The sequence below is a fragment of the Podarcis tiliguerta genome (assembly GCF_965153285.1).
Source record: "Podarcis tiliguerta genome assembly, chromosome: 13".
In the NCBI taxonomy this organism is placed as follows: domain Eukaryota; kingdom Metazoa; phylum Chordata; class Lepidosauria; order Squamata; family Lacertidae; genus Podarcis; species Podarcis tiliguerta.
In genome coordinates this window covers 12,094,998-12,119,528 of record NC_139546.1, presented here as the reverse complement: position 1 = coordinate 12,119,528, position 24,531 = coordinate 12,094,998, and the positions used below count along the sequence as shown (strand labels likewise).

General features: G+C 45.1%; 1 protein-coding gene across 1 annotated transcript; it reads left to right on the top strand.

The window, feature by feature from the left end:
• The first annotated feature begins 18,076 nt into the window (after window positions 1-18,076).
• On the top strand, window positions 18,077-24,080 carry LOC310661657 (growth-regulated alpha protein-like). The gene is made up of 4 exons (XM_083408072.1): window positions 18,077-18,221; window positions 21,359-21,485; window positions 21,595-21,679; window positions 22,975-24,080. The coding sequence occupies exons 1-4, from the start codon at window positions 18,140-18,142 to the stop codon at window positions 22,978-22,980; spliced, it is 300 nt and encodes a 99-aa protein (XP_083264198.1). The 5' UTR covers window positions 18,077-18,139; the 3' UTR covers window positions 22,981-24,080.
• Window positions 24,081-24,531: the final 451 nt, after the last annotated feature.

The following is a 24,531-nucleotide window of genomic DNA, read 5'->3' as shown; positions in this document are numbered from 1 at the left end:
TTCGGAGCGTCAGTTTCGTTTAGGGCTCTTTTAGCCCTCAGCGTAAAAGACAGTTTTGCTTGATCTAGGAGACCATTCTAGGAGCCCCTCAAGTGAGGTGAGGGGCTGATTTGGGATGGATTTCAGGAGAAACTCTCCTCCTACTTTCTGTCTGAGGCTGGGCAGTTTCAATGATAGCAATCACGAGGAACCATAGCTGTAATTTTCCTTTCTTTAAATTAATTGGCTTTCAGCTAATTGTAGTCTAGCAGTGGCTAAGCAAGACCAGAATCACTATTACTTATTAAATTTGTACACCTCCCTTCATCCATAGATCTCAGGTTCAACATCATAGTCACAAAAGGAGACTGTCACAGGGGCTGTGGCTTTCCTTGTACCAAACACCTTTCAGAAATATTGTAATTTTTCCTATATTTGTTGGCTTTAATGCCCAGGATGGACTTTTAGGGATATATTCAACTAAGTAGTTCCACACATGTAATACTGCTAGCGCAATGGGACTCCCCCCCCCCCCAACTCTTCTTATCCTTCCTGTGTCATTCGAAATTAAGGGTTGGGAGAAACCATAGGATGGATTTAGGGAGGCATGGAGGGAAGAGAGGGGGAAAACATTCAATTGTGCAAGGATAAATCCTTCCACTGAGAGCACTAGCCATTTTGCCTATGCGGAATACAGCCATTACCTTCTAAATAAGATTTTAATAATGCATCTTTTGTTTTGTTTTAAAAAACCCCAACACAAAACCTGTCAAGTCTGTAGATCATAGCAGAACAGAAATATGTATATAATATGGTGTTCACAGAGCTATCAGAGCTCATGAAGCATTCATCTTTCAGGAACTAATATTATTCAGCTAATCTGTGCGTAGATTAGAGGGTCATAAACAGGGTGGTTGTTGAAGATTGACACATTCTGACGACAAAACCCTTACTCACCTGTGCAAACAGCCCCACAGACTCAGTTTGGATTAGCAATGTCAATTCTGTGTGTGTTAACAGCTCTGGGGATTAGGCGGAAATTCTTCCGCGGGTCTCCTGTCATTGACCTAATTTATCGCTTCACACACAACCGACCAATTTCTCTTCTTGAGTGAGGCATGAACGAGACCATATGCTTGATATTCCTTCTGTTTCTGAAGAGCTGGCTTCGCGCCCTCATCTTACGCAAAACATTTCTGGAATTTCCCCAAGGATAACATCTGTGTTGTTGCCGCAATTCCAACCGAGTGGAAAGGAGCAGCACCCCAGCCGCTAAACCGAAATGTTCTTACGCATCGGGGTGATCCAAAAGCAACATAAAGTAGGAGATTTGGTCTTAATAATGACTGTGACAAAACAAAAGCTTACTTGTGTGATAAAACATGCTTACTCAGACGGCATTTTTCCCCACCTTACTTCAGAGACCTAGCTTTCACTCAGATGTTAAGTGTGTATCTGGCCTGTACCAGATCAGACTTTGGGCTGGAGTTCAGATGACTGAACGCTGCTCCATACAATGCTATTTTCCACAAGTTGAGCTAAATAAGGCTGCACATAGTAAAGGTAAAGGGACCCCTGACCATTTGGTCCAGTCGTGACTGACTCTGGGGTTGCGACGCTCATCTCGCTTTACTGGCCGAGGGAGCCGGCATAGAGCTTCCGGGTCATGGGGCCAGCATGACTAAGCCGCTTCTGGCGAACCAGACCAGCGCATGGAAATGCCGTTTACCTTCCCGCCAGAGCGGTACCTATTTATCTACTTGCACTTTGACGTGCTTTCAAACTGCTAGGTGGGCAGGAGCTGGGACCGAGGAACGGGAGCTCACCCCGTCGCGGGGATTCAAACCGCTGACCTTCTGATCAGCAAGTCCTAGGCTCTGTGGTTTAACCACAGTGCCACCCGCGTCCCTAAGGCTGCACATACTCAGGCTTTAAAACACACAGCATCCCTCAAAGAATCTTGGGAACTGTAGTTTAAAGGTGCTGTGAACTGTAGGTTAAAATATAGTTCTCAGGATGCTTGAGGGGAAGCCATATGTACATGTGCTGGGGGTTTGTTTGGCTTTTGAGTGGAGGGACATTTAACCATGAGAAACCCTACCTGTAGCTTGAATGGGGTGGATGAAACACTGGTTGACCACCTCAGTATAAAGCAAAGGTTAAGTTACGGTATTTTCGCTCTATAGGGTGCACTTTTCCCCCTCCAAAAATGAAGGGGAAATGTGTGTGCATCCTATGGAGTGAATCCAGGCTCCTTGGCTTCAGTGATAGCAACGCGAAACCTCCAAAGTGCAGAGGGAGAGCTCCCCCCCGCGCTCCTTGGCTTCGCATTGCTTTTGCTGAAGGCGCCGGAAGCCCCCGGAGCTCAGGGAACTCCCGCTACGCTCCAGGGGCTTCAGGCAGCTATCCGCAAGCCTTCGGAGCGCAGCAGGAGTTCCCGCTGTGCTCCGAAGGCTTGCAGATAGCCGCCTGAAGCCTGGAGAATGAGAGGGGTCGGTGCACACTGATCCCTCTTGCTCTCCAGGCTTCGCTTCGCTGGAGAGGCGCTGCACAGTTTTCCCTCTCTGCGCAGCACCCCTTCAGCGAAGTGGGAGGAGAAATGGAAGGGGCTCCATTTCTCCTCCCGCTTCGCTGAAGGGGCGCTGAGCAGAGAGGGGGAGAATTCCCCCCCCCCTGTTCTCCCCCTCCTATGGTCCGGTGCGTCCTATGGTCCGGTGCGTCCTATAGAGCGGTCTTGGGCTGGTTAACATTCTATGTCCTTTTAAATGTGTTTGCAAGGGGGGGATTGTTTTGTCCTTGTTCTTATTATGCATTTTGTGTTTTTACATTGCATTTTTTTGCTGTGAACGGCCCCAAGATCTTTTGAGGAAGGGTGGCATACAAATTTAATAAATGAATAAACAGAATAAAATATGCGTGATTTCAGATTAAAGCTTGCAGTGCTAGACTGCATAGTAAAAATAACAGATCTCATGCTTGCCAGCACCACACACAAACTATCCCATTGATCCACAACATAGATCCTGACAGGGAGCTCTATCATTTGTATATAAAGACATGAAAACCAATAGCAGTTCATAGAACCTTTCTATGTACACAGAGGTTGCTTATGATATGATGGTGGTTTTAGGCAGATCCCATATATATTTATTAATCTATTGTTTAAAAGAGGATTCATAAGGATCCATGCCTCGGATCCATATCTTTGCACCATGGCAGCACTGGAAAGTACCACATTCGTGAATGTCACAGTTAATTCGATGGAGACGGATAGGCAGTTGGGGGAAAAAACCATGTGGTTTCAAGAGGAATTTGAAGCAAGCACAATCTACTGCCAACCAGTCTTCTCAGTTGCAAGAAAACATTTAATGTAGCCATTGTATGATTGAAGGTCAAAATGAGTTACAGGCAAAATGCAGTCGCTTGGCTTCTAGAAATAATTGGCTCCGACAGTACATTTTAGAAGATATACACGTACCGGCAAGGAAGTACATCAAAATAAATGTCTAAGTGTGCTTTTGCCATATTAATTATACTCCCTGCTAGGAATGCGTTTCCCCCTGAGAGGGGAATCCACACAATAGTTTCGGTACAAACAATAGGCTGGAACAGCAAAACATGATACTGCGGATTTGCATATGCGAACGGGCTTGACCTGTTTGATACGGAACAGATCAACACGCCGTGGATACATGAATGTCATGCCCCGCCTGACTTCTGCCTTTTTAGTGGTGACATATATATTGGCCTTTAGGCTAGTCTTTTCAGAAAATAATAAGAATAAAAGATTGAGGCAAATACTCTACAGCAGGGGTGTCCAACTTGGGGAAACGATCCTTCTGCAGGGCCTGCAAGACAGAGCTGTTCTGCCTGGCTTTTGGTCCAGGCCCAGTTTGACCCCACTCTATGGGACCCTGTAAGTGACCTCTTTGGCTCTTTTATCTTTTATCATGTGGGACTGTGATAGGGATTTTATGCTCTTAGATATATGGTAATGTTCATAAGTGTATCAACCAAGCACGTACATAGATCAGCACAGGAAGGCCAACCTGGAACCATTTTGATTCCTAAACTGACCAAATCTTTTCTCTGCAAGGTCAAAATGGAAAAGCCTCCCCATTGTCTTTTCCTTCACAAATCCTGTCTTAAGGGTATGTCTGTGTTTGAATAGGGTGTGAGCCTTTGACATGGCCCAGGAACTAAGTATTTATCATTACAAAAGACTGGCCAGGCTACCCAGGAAATCCAATCAAGTAACCTGCCAGATAGGAGATAAACAACAACAGGAGAAAAACAACATTAAAATTTCTGTGATGTAGGTGTGATGTTTCTGGGAGTGGTCTTGATCTACAGGGTGGCAATTTCAAAAGTCTTTATAAGGCCTTGCACACCATTTTCCTGGGTCCTCCTCCTTTCCTGCGTGTGAGGGGAGCACCCTGTTGCAACAGATCAATAAAGATCAGGCTTACTAGCTGCTTTGCTTCTCAATATTCTCTGGTTGGCCTCTGTTATCTTCTCCTACCAATAGGGAACCTATGTAAGGACCCTATATGGGCTCTTGGATACCCCAAAAGGGAAAAGGGCAATTTTTGTTTACAACAGGACCAACATGGATAGCTGGCCCTGAGGAATACTTGAGGTTCCCGACCCCTATGGTTGTAATTCGTGGGCAGTCATTTAATTTTATCCTGATTCTAATTTTAAATCAATTGTTTGTGTTTTAATGTATTTGATGTTAGCCGCCCTGATCCCGGTCTTGGCCTGGGAGGGCAGGGTATAAATAAAAATATATTTACTTACTTAAGGTAAAGGTAAAGGTACCCCTGCCCGTACGGGCCATTCTTGACAGACTCTAGGGTTGTGCGCTCATCTCGCCAGCGCTGTCCGGAGACATTTCCGGGTCACGTGGCCAACGTGACATCGCTGCTCTGGCGAGCCAGAGCCGCACACGGAACGCCGTTTACCTTCCCGCTAGTAAGCGGTCCCTATTTATCTACTTGCACCCGGGAGTGCTTTCGAACTGCTAGGTTGGCAGGCGCTGGGACCGAACGACGGGAGCGCACCCCGCCGCGGGGATTCGAACCGCCGACCTTTCGATCAGCAAGCCCTAGGCGCTGAGGCTTTTACCCACAGCGCCACCCCCGTCCCTATTTACTTACTTATTTACCTACAAAAAGCTCCACTTCCATAGAAGCAGCAGCAAGTATTGTTCTAACACTCTATCATGTTCAAACATGTTTGTCGGGGGCACTTCCTGGTCTGGCTATTGACAAAAGAGCTCCCTGAGCCTGTTAAGAAGCTTTGCCCTTTATTACTAAAGGAACTATTGTCTGTGGTCCAAAATTAATATTACTGGATATGTCGATGGTGCCAATGCAGGTGTATTGCCAAAAGAATTGGTCCTATATATCAGGGCAGCCCAACGTTTCGTACCAAGTGGGTTGCAAGAGTACTTTGACGTGGAATCTGCACATTGCCTTGTTGCATGCTGGGAGGGAGCGAGGCCAAAATTTGACACACACACCCCTGCCCTCCTGCTACCTTGCCAAAGCTGGGAATGCCCTAACTAGGCTTTGGGAAGGTGTGAGGGCCGGGGGCCGGCCATCAAATGTTCCTGAGGGCCGCCAAAAAAGGCCTTGGGCTGTGCGTTGGACCACCCTCTTGTATATTATTTTAACAGCAAGAATTATAATCGTAACTTGGTACCCCTCACTCTGGAATAGAACTGCAATGGAGAAAATTACACATAATTTGAGATTTCAGCAAGGACTGGAACATTTAGATACTTTATACGATTTGGAATTATTTTATGACATATACAGCGGAGCCATCATTTTCAAGACAACCCCCATTACAAGCCTAGAAAATCTGGAACTGTACTTGAAGATCTGATAAAGCTGATTAACTTTGTTGTTGTTTAGTCGTGTCCGACTCTTCGTGACCCCGTGGACCAGAGCACACCAGGCACTCCTGTCTTCCACTGACTCCCACAGTTTGGTCAAACTCATGCTGGTAGCTTCGAGAACACTGTCTAACCATCTCGTCCTCTGTCGTCCCCTTCTCCTTGTGCCCTCCATCTTTCCCAACATCAGGGTCTTTTCCAGGGAGTCATCTCTTCTCATGAGGTGGCCAAAGTATTGGAGCCTCAGCTTCAGGATCTGTCCTTCCAGTGAGCACTCAGGGCTGATTTCCTTCAGAATGGATACGTTTGATCTTCTTGCAGTCCATGGGACTCTCAAGAGTCTCCTCCAGCACCATAATTCAAAAGCATCAATTCTTCGGCGATCAGCCTTCTTTATGGTCCAGCTCTCACTTCCATACATCTCTACTGGGAAAACCATAGCTTTAACTATACGGACCTTTGTTGGCAAGGTGATGTCTCTGCTTTTTAAGATGATTAACTTTACTTGGACTTTATTTTAACTTATGTGCAGCTACCCATTCTATGTGCCTCTTTTGTAGGTTTCTCATCTTCTAATTTTCTCCTGTTGCTATAATTGTCCTCTTTAAAATCTTTACAAAGAGAGTCAACTTTGACCTTAGGAATGGCGAGGAGACCACCTTTCACACGAACAGATAATTTATAAGCTTTTACTCCATCTTCAGGAACGGCATGTTTACCTGTTTCCTATGGAATAAATTGCAGGCTTTCATGAACTCTGTCCGCCTCCATCTCAAAGAGAAGAAACCTGAGCTGCTTTTTGAAATAACAATTTTCTTTTAAGGACCTGTCATGGTTTTCTGATGAATTGTGAACGTGGTGACAGGGGGAGGGGAAGCTGCGTATAACAGGAAATCAGAATCATGAGTCACTTGCAAATATTTATTACCTGCCTATTTGTAAGATCTGAATTGACTTTTGCGGAACTCTTGTTTCTAGGATAGGTGTGGAGGGAATGGGGGAAATTCCTACTTCAAAGGTCAAAGCCAGGACTCTGAACCGAGTCCAGAAACTAATTAGTACCCAGTGTAGTTGTGCCAGAATTGGCCTAATATGTTCAGACTTTCTGGTCCCAGTCAATAATCTGCCCACTGAGTTCTGCACCAACTATTGTTGTTTAGTCGTTCAGTCGTGTCCGACTCTTCGTCACCCCATGGACCAGAGCACGCCAGGCACTCCTGTCTTCCACTGCCACCCGCAGTTTGGTCAGATTCATGTTTGTAGCTTCGAGAACACTGTCTAACCATCTCATCCTCTGTCCTCCCCTTCTCCTTGTGCCCTCAATCTTTCCCAACATCAGGGTCTTTTCCAGGGAGTCTTCTCTTCTCATGAGATGGCCAAAGTATTGGAGCCTCAGCTTCAGGATCTGTCCTTCCAGTGAGCACTCAGGGCTGATTTCCTGAAGAATGGAGAGGTTTGATCTTCTTGCAGTCCATGGGACTCTCAAGAGTCTCCTCCAGCACCATAATTCAAAAGCGTCAATTCTTCGGCGATCAGCCTTCTTTATGGTCCAGCTCTCACTTCCATACATCACTACTGGGAAAACCATAGCTTTAACTATACGGACCTTGGTTGGCAAGGTGATGTCTCTGCTTTTTAAGATGCTGTCTAGGTTTGTCATTGCTTTTCTCCCAAGAAGCAGGCGTCTTTTAATTTTGTGGCTGCTGTCACCATCTGCAGTGATCATGGAGCCCAAGAAAGTAAAATCTCTCACTGCCTCCATTTCTTCCCCGCACCAACTATAGATGGATTCAAGTTACAAGAAAGGCGATTCTGGCTAAATATCAGGAAGAACTTTCTTGACAGTGGAATGGGAGGTTGTGGACCTTCCCCGGAGGCTTCTAAGCAGAGTCTGGATGGTCATCAGTCATGGATGCTCTAGCTGAGATTCCTGCATTGCAGGAGATTGGACTCTCGAGGTCCCTTCCAGTCAGTTTTAGAAATTATTCAGGAGCCAGGAGCATTTTGCTACTAACATGGGTTCAATTGTGGAGATCTCTGGATGCCAGATTGGCTTTGACATTGGTTCCTGCCATGTCAGATGGGAACCCTCCCAAGCGCCATCTGAAAACCAGTTGGATCCATCAGCCTCCTTGGATGGACCATTCTAATAGCTCCCCCACCTCTGTAGAAAACCACTGAAAGTCTAAAACTCATCAGAAGAGGACCCAACCATGAAAGATGCAGCCCTACCCATTTACAGAGGAAGGGCTGGGGGAAAAAACCCTAAGATGGCAAAGTTAATGTGCTTAATTAGAGAAAAATCAAAATTATCGACATTTATTCAGAACTGGAAACTTCTTATGGACTTCTTGCATGAAAGAGAAAGCAAACTTGTAATGTTGGGACATGGAGATTGAAAAGAATACTGGTTTACAGAAGATAGAATGGTTGGATTTTATGAGTGAATACTATATTTAGCTGCAGGACCGGAAGTCATTTTATCTTTCTTTAATCTCTCTCTCCTTCTCTTCTTTTGCTTTCTCTCTCTCTTTTATTTTCGTTCTTTCTGCCTTTGCTCTTTTTAAGATTAAGAAGCTGTTTTGTTTCAGTGTATTATGCAAAGATACCTTGCCATGGGTATGAACCTTTGTATATTTTTTAATAAGTCTATCTATCTATCATCTATCTATCTATCATCTATCTATCTATCATCATCTAATCTCTGTCATCTATCTATCTATCTGAAGGACCAGGTGCGCAGCCTGGGAGTCATTCTGGACTCACAGCTGTCCATGGAGGCACAGGTTAATTCTGTGTCCAGGGCGGCTGTCTACCAGCTCCACCTGGTACACAGGATAATACCCTACCTGGCCACAGACTGTCTCACCAGAGTGGTGCATGCTCTAGTTATCTCCCGCTTGGACTACTGCAATGTACTCTATGTGGGGCTACCTTTGAAGGTGACCCGGAAACTGCAATTAATCCAGAATGCGGCAGCTAGACTGGTGACTGGGAGTGGCCGCCGGGACCACATAACACCAGTCCTGAGAGATCTGCATTGGCTCCTAGTACGTTTCCGAGCACAATTCAAAGTGTTGGTGCTGACCTTTAAAGCCCTAAACGGCCTCGGTCCTGTATACCTGAAGGAGTGTCTCCACCCACATCGTTCAGCCCGGACACTGAGGTCCAGCGCCAAGGGCCTTCTGGCGGTTCCCTCATTGCGAGAAGTGAGGTTACAGGGAACCAGGCAGAGGGCCTTCTCGGTAGTGGCGCCCACCCTGTGGAACACCCTCCCTTCAGTTGTGAAGGAAATAAGCAGTTATCCTATCTTTAAAAGACATCTGAAGGCAGCCAAGTTCAGGGAAGTTTTTAATATTGAATGCTGTACTGTTTTTAACATTTGATTGGGAGCCGCCCAGAGTGGCTGGGGAGACTCAGCCAGATGGATGGGGTATAAATCATCATCATTATTATTTTTATTATTAATCATCTATCAGCTATCTATCAGCTATATCTATCAGCTATCTATCTTTCTATCTATCCATCTATTAAAAAAGAGAAGGATTCAACCAAGACAAGACATTGATGTTACAAATTCCCCACTCTGAGATCACTCTCTTCCTGCCCTGTTGAGAAAACCAGATCAGTGTGTGGCCTGCCACATGCATTGGGCAGATGACCTATTGGGAGAGCCCCATGGTTATCACAGTGGACATGAAGTACAGCACAACCCCAGACTTAGTGACCACAATATGAATGTTGAACCATTAAAGGGGATTAAGGGACTTGGTGCAAGACGGCAAATGGGTGCCCCCCCCAGACAAAGCCAGAGTTTGGAATAAAATAATAATAATAATAATAATAATAATAATAATAATAATAATAATTTATTTATTTATTTATTTATACCCTGCCCATCCGGCTGGGTTTCCCCAGCCACTCTGGGCAGCTTCCAACAGAATATTAAAAACACAATAAAACATCAAACATTAAAAATGTCCCTAAACAGGGCTGCCTTAAGATATTTTCTAAAAGTCAGATACAGTGGTACCTTGGGTTAAGAACTTAATTCGTTCCAGAGGTCCGTTCTTAACCTGAAACTGTTCTTAAGTTGAGGTACCACTTTAGCTAATGGGGCTTCCCACCACTGCCACGCAGCCGCTGTGCAATTTCTGTTCTCATCCTGAAGCAAATTTCTTAACCCGAGGTACTACCGTAATTTTCACTCTATAAGATGCACTTTTTCCCTCCTGAAAAGTAAGGGGAAATGTGTGTGCGTCTTATGGAGCGAATGCAGGCTGCGCAGCTATCCCAGAAGGCAGAACAGTGAGAGGGATCGCTGTGTAGCGCTCGCTCTCGCTGTTCTGGCTTCTGGGATTCAGAATATTATTTTTCCTTGTTTTCCTTCTCCAAAAACTAGTGCGTCTTACGGTCTGGTGCGTCTTATCGAGCAAAAAATAGGGTATTTCTGGGTTAGTGGAGTCTGTAACCTGAAGCATCTGTAACCTGAAGTGTCTGTAACCCAAGGTACCACTGTAGTTGTTTATTTCCTTGACATCTGATAGGAGGGCATTCCACAGTACAGGTGCAACTACCGAGAAGGCCCTCTACTTGGTTCCCTGTAACCTCACTTCTTGCAATGAGGGAACCGCCAGAAGGTCCTCGGAGCTGGACCTCAGTGTCCGGGCAGAACGATGGGGGTTGAGACGCTCCTTCAGGAGCACAGTTTTGGGGAGTGTTGTGAATTGACATTTGTTCTTCTGATTCAGCAGTAAACTGCAGGTTTACCCAAGCGGTGGGACAAAATAAAAACCTCTCAGACCTGTGCCTAGAAATAACAGAATAATCAGAAGTGTGGATGAGCCCACTCTCTGGAATTCTTAGAAAAAACTGATTAGGTGCAAGTATCATTGGCCTCACAAAATAAATCACTCTCTACCCTGAAACAATTAGGGACGCGGGTGGCGCTGTGGGTTAAAGCCTCAGTGCCTAGGGCTTGCCGATCAAAAGGTCGGCAGTTCGAATCCCCGCGGCGGGGTGCGCTCCCGCTGTTCGGTCCCAGCGCTTGCCAACCTAGCAGTTCGAAAGCACTCCCGGGTGCAAGTAGATAAATAGGGACCGCTTACTAGCGGGAAGGTAAACGGCGTTTCCGTGTGAGGCTCTGGCTCGCCAGAGCAGCGATGTCACGTTGGCCACGTGACCCGGAAGTGTCTCCGGACAGCGCTGGCCCCCGGCCTCTTGAGTGAGATGGGCGCACAACCCAAGAGTCTGTCAAGACTGGCCTGTACGGGCAGGGGTACCTTTACCTTTACCTTACTCTGAAACAATATGTGTCATCCACCCAGCGGATGCCCGCCTTTGCTGCCTAGCTAATGAAACGATTCCAATTTTTAAAAGGACGCACAGAGTACAAAGGTGTTTGCCTACGGAAGTTGCATCAAAATGGATTGGTTAAGAGCCCTTTAGTGCTCTTCAGACTCAGCCACCAGTCGTTTCAACAGAGCTTGTGTAGAAGGAAGTTTAAGCGGATTGTGCTGTGGGGTTTCCTTGTGTTCTTTGTATGATTTAATGTGGCTGACAAAACTTGTTTTCTCAAGAGTTGGCCAAGGAATGTGAAACTGAGATACTAACAATCTTGCTCTCCAGCTTTAGACAAATGCAAGTTCCCTGGCCCCACAAAAAAACCACTTTGGGAATTTTGCGGGGAAATTACCCAAACGCTTCTGGAAAACTAGAAATCTGTTTAGGAAGTTTATGACTGTGTGAGAAGCATACGTATTTGAGGAATTCTTCTAAGCATTAATCATGAATTTGTTGAAGCAACTGAACTGAAACATCAGTTAATATGTTAACCACTGCAGCTTCAAGCGGATTTATAGAGTTAGCAGAAGCAAAACTCCATTCTTAGGGTAAATTTGTAGCTATTACCTCCTTGGTTATCAAGGACTTTGAAAAATTGTGATCAGGTTCTTTTTTTATAATCTTCTAGCAGCCATTAAGGGTGTCCCAGTTGTGTCCCAGAGATTCAACCTCCAAGATATCATTTAGGCTACTGAACTGAAAAGTCAATCAATGTGTTACAACTGCAGCTTCCGAGGAATTTGTTGCTGTTTCATTATTTAGCAAAATGCTTCTTACTTACTAGAACAAAAGACTTCTAAGGGGTTTACAGCAGGCAGCCTAAATTACTCATTAGAAACACCAACAAAAACATTAAAAACAAATTACTTTATCTATCTAGCTATCTATCATCTATCAATTTATCATCTATCTATTGTGTGTGTGTTTGTGAGTGTGTGTGTGTGTGTGTGTGTGTGTGTGTGTGTCTGTAATTTTAAAATGATGGGGAATACATTGGTAGATAATATTTAATCCTAGATCCCTATGTGATGTATGGAAGTGAAAGCTGGACCATAAAGAAGGCTGATCGCCGAAGAATTGATGCTTTTCAATTATGGTGCTGGAGGAGACTCTTGAGAGTCCCATGGACTGCAAGAAGATCAAATCTATCCATTCTGAAGGAAATCGGCCCTGAGTGCTCACTGGAAGGACAGATCCTGAGGCTGCCTCCCACAGTTTGGTCAAACTCATGCTGGTGGCTTTGAGAACACTGTCCAACCATCTCGTCCTCTGTCGTCTCCTCCTCCTTGTGCCCTCCATGTTTCCCAACATCAGGGTCTTTTCCAGGGAGTCTTCTCTTCTCATGAGGTGGCCAAAGTATTGGAGCTTCAGCTTCAGGATCTGTCCTTTCAGTGAGCACTCAGGGCTGATTTCCTTAAGAATGGATACGTTTGATCTTCTTGCAGTCCATGGGACTCTCAAGAGTCTCCTCCAGCACCATAATTGAAAAGCATCCATTCTTCGGCGACCAGCCTTCTTTATGGTCCAGCTCTCACTTCCATACATCACTACTGGGAAAACCATGGCTTTAACTATACAGACCTTTGTTGGCAAGGTGGTATTTGCTTCTAATACCTCCTAACTCAGAAGCAAACCGAGCAAAATTAATTGTTGAGTTTCTCTTTGTTTTGGAAGGTTGCAAATAGGCACACACACAAAAAAACCCACATGGACAAATACATTGACTTCTAGCAGCTTGTAACTACGAACCAAGGAGAGCCAGTAATGGTAAGATTCTGTTTTTAACAAATCCCAATGGTGTAGCATAGCCAATAAATAGCCTTGTTAGTTGGCTGCAGCAAAATCAGCAAAGAATCCTGACCCCTTAAGGCCAACAATTTTATGATAGTATCAGCTTCTCTCTTTTTGGATAGGTGCATCTGACGAAGTGGACTGCAGTCCACAAAAACTTATGACATGACAAATTTGTTTGTCTTTAAGGTGCCACAAGACTCGCCAAGCCTCACAGAAATCTTCCATTTTGGAAAATTGCAGATATAGTCACACTTGACTTTTGTACAACTCCGGAAAGCTTTTATAGAGTTACAATTAAATACAATAAACTCTGCTTATAGAGATGGGAGACATAGAGGCATACCAGTAACCGAACGTGTTTATATTAGGGGATGCCCTGAATTAGAGGACCTTACGCATTATATTTTGCTCTGCCCCTTATATCTTGAAGCAAGAGAACGGTTTTTGACACTTATAATGATAAGGTCCCCTGGCCAGAATCCTTCTGACATGATTCTATATCTCCTTGCAGACATTGATAAGTATGTGACCTGGAGTGTTGCCCTTTTTGCAACTGCCGCCAGGAAACTTAGAAAAAAATTATATAGCCGATATCGTTATCAACTGTAAAGGAGATGAATTTATTTGACCCCATCTACACCAAGCTGTCTCTTTCTCACTAAACTTTGTACATAATTGTCTATTGTATTATTTAACGTTACTTTCAATATATTAGTGGCCCCACGGTGATTTTAGCTTATAAATTCTATTGTTTAATGTTTCAATTTGTATACTAAGGAGTTTCTATAGCTTTGTGCAGATTAGGTCATGTTTTGACAATGTAAATGTTTTAAGTTTTCGTATCAAATTAGTATATATTAGTATATATATATATATAGTATACAAATGACATTGTATACATTGCAGCAGCTTTTGGCTATAAGCAATAAACCTGACTTACAGACAGATATAGTCACACAGGAAAGCACACAAAATGTAGTTGCCCAGTATAGAAGAAGAGTTTTGGATTTGATACCCCGCCTTTCACTCCCTTTAAGGAGTCTCAAAGCGGCTAACATTCTCCTTTCCCTTCCTCCCCCACAACAAACACTCTGTGAGGTGAGTGGGGCTGAGAGACTTCAGAGAAGTGTGACTGGCCCAAGGTCACCCAGCAAGGACAGGTATGGTTAACATCAATAAAGCCGCTATTCACCTTATGTACTTCACGGGGTCACCATGGAGAGTTTGGCAGTTTCCTGGAAACACAAGCTAACTGGTGCGTTGGTACGTAAATCGGTCACAAGACAGGGAGGTTCAACAACTGTTAGTACAACGACACATTAGTGGGCAATTTTTAATGGGCATTTTCCAGGCGCCATAGGCCACACCAAGGTTTGATGGGCTGAGAAGATCTTGAGATCTTTAATGTAATGTGTAGTTTGTCCAAAAGACAAGAAGATGGCAACCGCCTGATCCATCTCAAATCTATTTGATATGTCCTATACCTGTTGCAGGACACACACACACCCCCATCATTCAGTTTGTACAAACATGACACACACATTCACACATGACATATGCGACGCTTCTGTTATAAATTCAAAGAAAATCACCCTGTGCTGGTCCAGGGGGGAGGTTACCGTGGGGCGAGGTCCTGGACCTGAGTTGAGGGTCGGCAGACAGTCCTCCACGGGCGAAGCGGGGTCCACAGTGAGAAGCCGGGCAAGGACAGGAACTCTGGGGAAACAGGACTGGATGCTGGCCGAAACAGCTCTTCAACGACGTTGCTCCCGCAACCTGGGACCGGGCTGACTGGCCTTTATCTTCTCTGAGGCCAGGGGTGGTCCCGGCCCCCAGGAGACCCGCCTCCCCTGGCCTTAAGGCGAGCACTCCTCCTGGGAGAAACCAGTTCCCTTCGCCTCTCTGCCCTGAGCCTCTGCAGTTCAGGAGAGGCTGAAGGGTTACTGGACCCAGGGGGAGACTCACCTGTAGGCACTGAGTCCTCAATCACCTCCGGAGCCAGAGTGGATTCACCTGGTGCCTGCTCCTGAGGACCCGGCACAGGTGCAGGCTCTTCAGAATCAAGGCCGTGCCCCAGTTCAGCTGGCCCTGGAGGCGGGGACTCCTGTGCAGGCTGGGATTCCTCCGGTTCAGCCTCTGAATCGGATTCCCAGGCAAGGTGATGGCTCTGCTTTTTGAGATGCTGTCTAGGTTTGTCATTGCTTTTCTCCCAAGAAGCAGGCGTCTTTTAATTTCGTGACTGCTGTCACCATCTGCTGCAATTTTCCAGTTCTGCTGTGCAGGGCCTGATCCGCAGGAAATGGCATACAGTTACTTGCCTGAAACTAGACAAGGAGCCAAAAAATTACTATGTGCAAGAGAAGGGAGTGCATGGGCCAAAGAACCAGGCAAAGCCCATGTCCTTAAGGCTACTTAAGGTAGGTGTGACGAACCTTTAGTCCTTCAGATGATGCTGAACTAGCTTCTCCTGGTACCCAACACCAATGTGTTGCTTTGATTGACTTCCAGTTGGACCTCTCACCATGGCATGCCCTCTCAACCAGGTGAATGGTCTCCTGGTAGCAATTTCCCACAAATATCCAGGAAAGGATGGAGATAAGAACACCCTCATTAAGAAGGGGTTGACGGACTTGGCCATTGCCATTTTTGAAGTGGAAAATCAAATCCACACCCTCGATCAGAAAGCAAATGATGGGTAATAATAATAATAATAATAATAATAATAATTTATTTGTACCCCGCCCATCTGGCTGGGTTTCCCCAGCCACTCTGGGCGGCTGCTTCCAACAAAGATTAAAAATACATTAAAATAATAAAATTTATATCTACGCACCAAAAGATATTTACTTTCTCAACTTCCCCATTTCCCGAGAAATTGAATGTTTGCACAACACCCTCCCTGACCACTTAGTAATGTTCAGTCACTTAAAAACCAGGAAAGAGAGGCATTTCCTTATTACCCAATATTTTTTTTACTTGATGACAATGCAAAATATTGTCATGTTGTCATGTTGCATGCTCATGGCAGTTTTATAATTACCCATTATAATGGTAAAAAAAAATCCTTTTTATATTATTCTTATTTTTATTATTAATCAGATTAATCTGATTTATCCCATGCATCACTTTGTGTACTTTGGTTAGAAGGGTGGTTTGGAAGACGCAGGAATTCAACCAATTATATTTATTACCATTTGCAAACCTTCCGTTTGACAATGAAACGGAGCCCGTTCCACTAGCAGCTCTTATTATCAGAAAGTTCTTCATGTTTAATCCGAATCTCCTTCACTGAAAATTGAACCCATTGGTTTGGGTCCTGCCCAAATATGGAGCAGGAGAAAAACAAGCTTCCTCCATCTTTAATAATAATAATAATAATAATAATAATAATAATAATTTTTATTTATATCCCGCCCTCCCCAGCCGAAGCTGGGCTCAGGGCGGCTAACAACAATCAAAATAATCCAGCATTCTAAAAACATTCATTATAAAATTAATTAAAATCAAATTGATGGCAACCATTGGGCTAGAGTTCTGTGCAGATTGCCAGAGGAGGGGGCCAGGCTGCGCCCTGACCAAAGGCCTGGTGGAACAGCTCTGTCTTGCAGGCTCTGCGGAAGGATGTCAGGTCCCGCAGGGCCCTAGTCTCTTGTGACAGAGCGTTCCACCAAGTCGGGGCCAGCACTGAAAAGGCCCTGGCTCTAGCTGAGACCAATCTAACCTCTCTGTGGCCTGGGATCTTCAGGATGTTTTTATTTGCATGTCTTTAGATGCCTGAATATGGCTAACATAGTCAGTCTCCGTCTCCTCTTTCCCAGGTTAAACATACCCAACTCAGCACGTAACGCAAAATTACAGTATACAGTGGTACCTCGGGTTAAGTACTTAATTCGTTCCGGAGGTCTGTTTTTAACCTGAAACTGTTCTTAACCTGAAGCACCACTTTAGCTAATGGGGCCTCCTGCTGCCGCCGCAACCACTGCTACGCGATTTCTGTTCTCATCCTGAAGCAAAGTTCTTAACCCGAGGTACTATTTATGGGTTAGCGGAGTCTGTAACCTGAACTGTATGTAACCTGAAGCATATGTAACCCGAGGTACCACTGTATAAGGGATAAAACGAGCTCAGTTTTCATACTGCCCAAGACAGGATCAAGACTGCTTGTTCTTCACTGCAGCCATAATTTCCTCTTCTACAATTTCCCTTTTTGTGTGTGCATGCCAAATGACCCAGCTAAGGTAGGCTGAGAAATTATTATTCATTTTATTATATATATAATTTTTAAAAAATTTCCCCATTTAATAATATACGTTTACATTTTGTACATTTTCCAATTCTAATTACGCTCATTACAAAACAACTCAAAATTTAAATAAACACCACCCTGCTAATGATGTTAATTGTTTACAATAATCTTTCAGATATCCTATAAATTTACTCCAGTCCTTTTGGAATATTTGATCTTGCTGGTTTTTTGGGGGGGGAATTATTATTCATTTTGATTTGTTTGTTGCCTCCTGCACGATCGGAGCGAGGCAATGCCCAAGAAATAAAATCAGTTACACACAGAACTCCGGTAGATAAAGCAAAATCTGGAGCCAGAATGAAAAACAGGCATTGATGAGGGGGATCAATTCACCCAGCTGGCAAAAAAAGGAAAGAGATAAAAAAATAAATCAAGGAATTATCTGTGGGATTAAGTGTAGGTATGTTTGAGCATTTTTAAGGATTGTATGAAATGTATGTTTGTATGCTTGTATATTTGCAATATGTGTGTATTAATGCTGAATTATTTTAATAATAAAAACTTTTCAAAAAACTAAAAAGCTAAAATAAAGCTCCCAGTTGGTTCCGCGGACAGCGACACCTGCTGCTTCCGAAGGGGAATTGCCCCTCGCAAGAACCGCTCCGTCGCATCTCTCACCCGACCAATGCCAAGGCGGTGCGCAGGGAAGGGGGCGGGACTCGTCCCTCAAGCGCCCCTCCGCGGCGGCGGCGGGGATCGCAGCAGCTAGGGACCATAAAAGACCGGCCGGCGCGATAGAGCAGCTCAGAGCGTCTCGGCGGCCGCTGCAGCATCACGTCGGGGATCTGAGCGCCTCCGCATCCGCTGCTGCAACAATGAATCCGTGCCGTCCAGTCCCCTGCGTGGCCGCCCTGCTGGTCTTCCTGCTGCTAGCCGGGAGCGCTTCGCACAGCCAGGGTATGTTAACCTCAGGTGCATCGACGGGGCGGTCCATTAGCATCCTTTCTGCGCCGATTTGCATTTCTGGGGGGTGGGCGATTGCATGCTGCGGGGCAGGTCCCGGGTTTTCCTGGAAGCTCTGCTAGGCTCCCAAATCCGTCCTTTTGGGCAGCCGTCAGGGGCCAGGAAACTCCGCAAGCTCCTGGAGGCACCGTCGGAGCCTCCGTTGCAAATTTAAAGCCGCATTCAGGGGAGGGGAACGAAACCAAAAAAGCCAGCTAGATGGTTGGTAGAGAGGCAGACTTCGCTGAAAGGTCCTAAACATGATTTTAAGATCTGCGACGGGTGGGACGCATCTTCTGAAACGCGAGGTGATGGGAGATAACAGATACCATGCTTTTTGGCTTGAAAATTTTGTAAACCCAGCTCCCAGTCCCCCCGTCGCCACTGTCTGTGGATTTGCTGTGTTTTGTGAGGCAGATGAACTCTGCTCATGCTCAGAGGAGCTCTTCACCTCTGGGCTGTTCACAATAAAGTTGCTTTTTTGCTGGATAAATGGGGGGCAGAGGGTTGAAGTTGTACCACTAAGGTGTGTCGTTTTAGGGGGTGAAACTTAGCTTTTGCAGATTTTTTGGGGGGGGAGGGTATTAAAAATATGCTTTCAGCTGTGAGGGATTCAAATCTGCTTTTTTGTGATTGGATAATATTTAGCTTGGTAGGACTCTGTTTGATGATGAACTGCTTTCAGAAACCCAAAGAATTTGTTATTTTACCTTCAGAAAATGTCAGGTCATCAGCATCATCGCTGCAAATAATTGGCTATCATTTGTTTATTATTCCTATGCAATTTTACATGCCTTTTTACTTGACGAGCAAAACTAAATTATATAGATTTCACCAAAATATCTTTTGCATTCCCAAGTCATGCTACAGCTTTTTAGAACCCTTGCGGTTTTTTTTAATTTGGAGAAGTTGAAAAATTTGACAGCCGCTGTCTCTGCTCCTGACTTCTGCGTATTTAGTAGCTAGTTAAGGCAAGTTGAGTGGGACGCGGGTGGCGCTGTGGGTAAAACCTCAGTGCCTAGGACTTGCCGATCGCATGGTCGGCGGTTCAAATCCCCACGGCGGGGTGCGCTCCCGTCGTTCGGTCCCAGCGCCTGCCAACCTAGCAGTTCGAAAGCACCCCCGGGTGCAAGTAGATAAATAGGGACCGCTTACCAGCGGGAAGGTAAACAGCGTTCCGTGTGGTGTGCTGGCTCGCCAGATGCAGCTTGTCACGCTGGCCACGTGACCCAGAAGTGTCTCCGGACAGCGCTGGCCCCCGGCCTCTAGAGTGAGATGGGCGCACAACCCTAGAGTCTGTCAAGACTGGCCCGTACGGGCAGGGGTACCTTTACCTTTACCTTTACTAAGGCAAGTTGATTGGATAGGCATGAAAGCTCGGATTTAGGCTATTTTCACACCATTATGAACACGTTGAGGTTGGGAGCAGAAGCCTCCCACCCCACTACCCATCCCCAGCGAATGTTTGAAGAGGGCTTTGCTAGACTTCTGCTCCAAGGCTGATTATGTAATGACCAGGTTCCAGAGACCTTCGGTCTTCATTGGTTGAAAATAACCATGCAGGGAACTTAGCTGTGCTAAAGCCCAAAGCTCTAAGACAGGGGTCAGCAACCTTTTTCAGCCATGGGCCGGTCCACCGTCCCTCAGACCATGTGGTGGGCCAGACTATATTTTGAAGAAGAAGAAAAATGAATGAATTCTTATGCCCCACAAATAACCCAGAGATGCATTTTAAATAGAAGCACAAATTATACTCATGTAAAAACACGCTGATTCCCAGACTGTTCGCGGGCTGGATTTAGAAGGCGAATGGGCTGGATTTGGGCCTTAGTTTGCCTATCCATGGGGACACGAGTGGTGCTGTGGGTTAAACCACAGAGCCTAGGACTTGCTGATCAGAAGGTCGTTGGTTATTTGAAAAAAATAATGAATGAATTCCTGTGCATTTTAAATAAAAGCACACATTCTACTCATGTAAAAACACCAGGCAGGCCCCACAAATAACCCAGAGATGCATTTTAAATAAAAGCACACATTCTACTCATGTAGAAACACGCTGATACCTGGACCGTCCGGGGGTCGGATTGAGAAGGCGATTGGGCTGCATCCGGCCCCCGGGCCTTAGGTTGCCTACCCCTGCTCTAAAACTAGGCATCTGAAATTCTAATACATGATCTAGCCAGAGCTGGGCATCTCAAGTCCAACAGCGGTGAAATTTTAAAAGCATCTATGATTGGATGGTGCCTATACTATTGAAAGGGACGCGGGTGGCGCTGTGGGTTAAACCAGAGCCTAGGACTTGCCGATCAGAAGGTCGTTGGTTCAAATCCCTGCCACGGGGTGAGCTCCCATTGCTTGGTCCCTGCTCCTGCCAACCTAGCAGTTTGAAAGCACATCAAAGTGCAAGTAGATAAATAGGTACCACTCCGGCGGGAAGGTAAAGGGCGTTTCCGTGCGCTGCTCTGGTTCACCTGAAGCGGCTTAGTCATGCTGGCCACACGACCCGGAAGCTGTAGGCCGGCTCCCTCGGTCAGTAAAGCAAGATGAGTGCTGCAACCCCAGAGTCTGTCACGACTGGACCTAACGGTCAGGGGTCCCTTTACCTTTACCTATAGCAGGGGTAGGCAACCTAAGGCCCGGGGGCTGACTGCGGCCCAATCTCCTTCTCAATCCGGCCCACGGACGGTCCAGGAATCAGCGTGTTTCTACATGAGTAGAATGTGCCCTTTTCTTTAAAATGCATCTCTAGGTTATTTGTGGGGCCTGCCTGGTGTTTTTACAAGAGTAGAATGTGTGCTTTTTAAAAAAATGCATCTCTGGGTTATTTGTGGGGCATAGGAATTCGTTCATTCCCCCCCTCCCCCAAAAAATATAGCCCAGCCCCCCACAAGGTCTGAGGGACAGTGGACCGGCCCCCTGCTGAAAAAGTTTGCTGATCCCTGTGTTAGAGGGAGGTTGGGTTAAGAGTTCGGTGTGGTTGCGTTAGGTATCTTTTCCTGGGCGGAAGCCGGGAAAAGGTACCTTTTGTCATTTGCTTCTCAGTAAATACACCTAGGGTTGCATTGTTAAGTTTCTGTGCTCTCCTTCCGCAGCTGCTCCTATGACCGGGGAGCTACGGTGCCAATGCATCCAAACAGTCTCCCGTGCGATTCCACGCAAGCAAATTGCTTCCGTCATTCTCCTTCCCGAGGGACCTCACTGCGTCGTTCCTGAAGTCATGTAAGTGTCCTGGCCTGGGCCCATGACCTCCTTTGTGACTGTGTGCTGTGCAAAAACCCCCTTCGCTCACCAGCTCAATTCTCTGCCTTCTCTCCCCTCCTTTGAACAGAGCCACCCTGAACAACGGAAGGAAAGTCTGCCTGGACCCCCAAGCGCCGTGGGTCAAGCTGATTGTCAACAAGATCATGGCAATGGTAACTACAGAAAAGTGCTGGGAAGGATGCGGCGTTTACAATATCATTTGGGATCCATGGTGGAAATCTCAGGGCTCGTCTCAGGGTTTCCTTTTTGGGCTACATTTCTAGGTGCAGGTCAGCGTTTTAAGCTGTGTGTCTGAGAACCTCCCCCCCCCTTTTATTGCTGAAAACAATTATGTGAGAAACCCTAATTAATGGCACCATTAATGGTACTCCCATATTATAAAAGGTATCAAGGTGAAATAATAATAATAATAATAATAATAATAATAATAATAATAATAATAATTTATTTATACCCCGCCCTTCCCAGTTCAGAAAACTGGGCTTTAAACAACAAATTTAAAACACTTAATTGATACAACAATAGACAGCATAAAAATGTGAATACAGTGGTGCCTCGCAAGACGAAATTAATTCGTTCTGCGAGTTTTTTCGTCTTGTGAATTTTTTCGTCTTGCGAAGCACCACTGTGTATTGACGGTTTCCCATAGGAATGCATTGGCGGTTTTAAAAAAAAGGCGTCTTGCGAAGCAAGCCCATAGGGAAATTCGTCTTGTGAAGCAACTTAGAAAACGAAAAACTCTTTCGTCTTGCGAGTTTTTCGTCTTGCGAGGCATTCTTCTTGCGAGGTACCACTGTAACAATAAATTCAGAATTCAAAAATCAATTGAGGGGGGAAATCCATCCAATAAACATTAGATGATCACCAGGGCTAGCTGGTTAAATTAGTCCTATTTGGGCCAGCAAGGAGACCAGGGGAGAATTAGCTGTGGGATCCCAGAGCGGGTAATCTTTATAAAAAGCGGAGGGGGGAGGGAAGGAAGGGGAATAAAAGATTAGGCTAAGTTCAAATTGAAAGCCAGGCGGAATAGCTCTGTGTTACAGGCCCTGCGGAAGGAAGTTAAATCCTGCTGGGCCCTGGTCTCGTGGGACAGAGCATTCCACCAGGTCGGAGCCATCACTGAAAAGGCCCTGGCCCTGGTGGAGGATAATTTGACTTAGGGCCCAGGACCTCTATGCTATGATTATTCATGGACCTTAAGGTCCTCTGCGGGGCATACCAGGAGAGACGGTCCTGTAAATACAGCCTCATTTGAAATTAAATAAGATAAATTAAATAAGAAATTAAATTAAATCATTCAGGCAGCTGACAATATGCAGCTCATGATGACATATACCTATTGGGTCTCAGCTTGAAGTGCTTTCAGAAGGTTAGGTGAGGCAACAAGCTTTGCAGTTTCTCACGTTCTCATTTGCATAAATATATTTCTTCCTTTTTCTGGTTTCAGCCCTAACATGACAAGCTGCGAAAAATGCTTTGGGCATGTTGTACGGAGCGGCTGTTAGAGAAGCTGGATGTTGAGCACCTTAAGAACTGAACCACTTTACAACTATCCACTCGTATTTATTATCGAAACTGATCGGAATGTATTTATTGCTACCTGTAGCTATAGCCGGCCGCCTAATGGATTCAGCACGCTAGATGCCACTGCTATGTATTCTGCGAAGCCAACTGAATATACACTGAGCACTGTTTCTGCAACGGGAGGGGGGTTAGAAATATTCTCTATTAAGTACAGTGGTACCTCGGGTTACATACGCTTCAGGTTACAGACGCTTCAGGTCACAGACTCCGCTTACCCAGAAATAATACCTCGGGTTAAGAACTCTGCTTCAGGATGAGAACAGAAATCGTGCAGCGGCAGCGGGAGGCCCCATTAGCTAAAATGGTGCCTCAGGTTAAGAACAGTTTCAGGTTAAGAACGGACCTCCAGAACGAATTAACCTAAGGTACCACTGTATATCGATAAAATGCCAAAGAGTGCCATTCAGCTAATAGTATTCTAGGCAGCCCCTGCTGAAATGAATGGGAGTAGCACAAGAGCCCTGGCACATTTTTGATTACACGTATATTCATAGAATTGTGGAGTTGGAAGGGACCCCGTGGGTCATCTAGTCCAGCCCGCTGGAATTCAGGAATCTTGCCCACAGCTGTCCATGGGTGGGCTTGAACCACTAACCTTCTGGTTTATAGCCAGACACACTGGCCCATTGCTGTGAAGGTACAACGCACGGATATTATTCTGTTATTATTGCTGAAAACCTGGCTATGAACCTATGGAATGAATTTTGCTTCATGAACTTTGCTTAATGAGTATATTTAAATAAGGATTTTTTATTTATTTAAAAAACCCTTGTAAAGAACAGTGATGTTCTATATACACTTGGATATTTCATGTCTTCAATGTATGGCATACTGCCATGTTTTTTTTTTAGGGAATGAGCATTTTAGCATTGTGTCTCTGGATTATAAATTCCTTTTCTTATCTGTTTAACTGTGGAATGCCACGCGTTCTGTATAAAAATAAATAAAATGGTTTTTTTTCTAATTATAGTGCATTGAACTACATTTTTCTTTCAGAGTCTGTTGTTGAATTTTTATTTATTTATATACTACCAATTAACTCAAAAGTTAAAACAAACAGGAAAAGTAAATTTTTTTTAAAAATGCAGTTGATAACCCTAAGAGCACTATTAATTCCTGACCTTAAGGAAACACAGGAAAAGATTGAGAGCACACATGTTTTTAACAAACACCAAAATAGAACCAAAGTTGGAGCTTATTAAAGTTCTGAGGAGAGGCTGCTTCATTAAGCAAGGGGCCACCACAGAAAAGCCTCTGCCCGGTTTCTGCTAACTTAAACAACATCCAAACCAAGAAAGCCTTCAGGGCTGAGCTCAATGCTCAGACCGAAAACACATTTATTTTTATTCTGGTCTGCCTTATGGCCTGTTTATATATAATGGAAATTAAAATTTTACATGGTAGCAGCAGACAATATAAA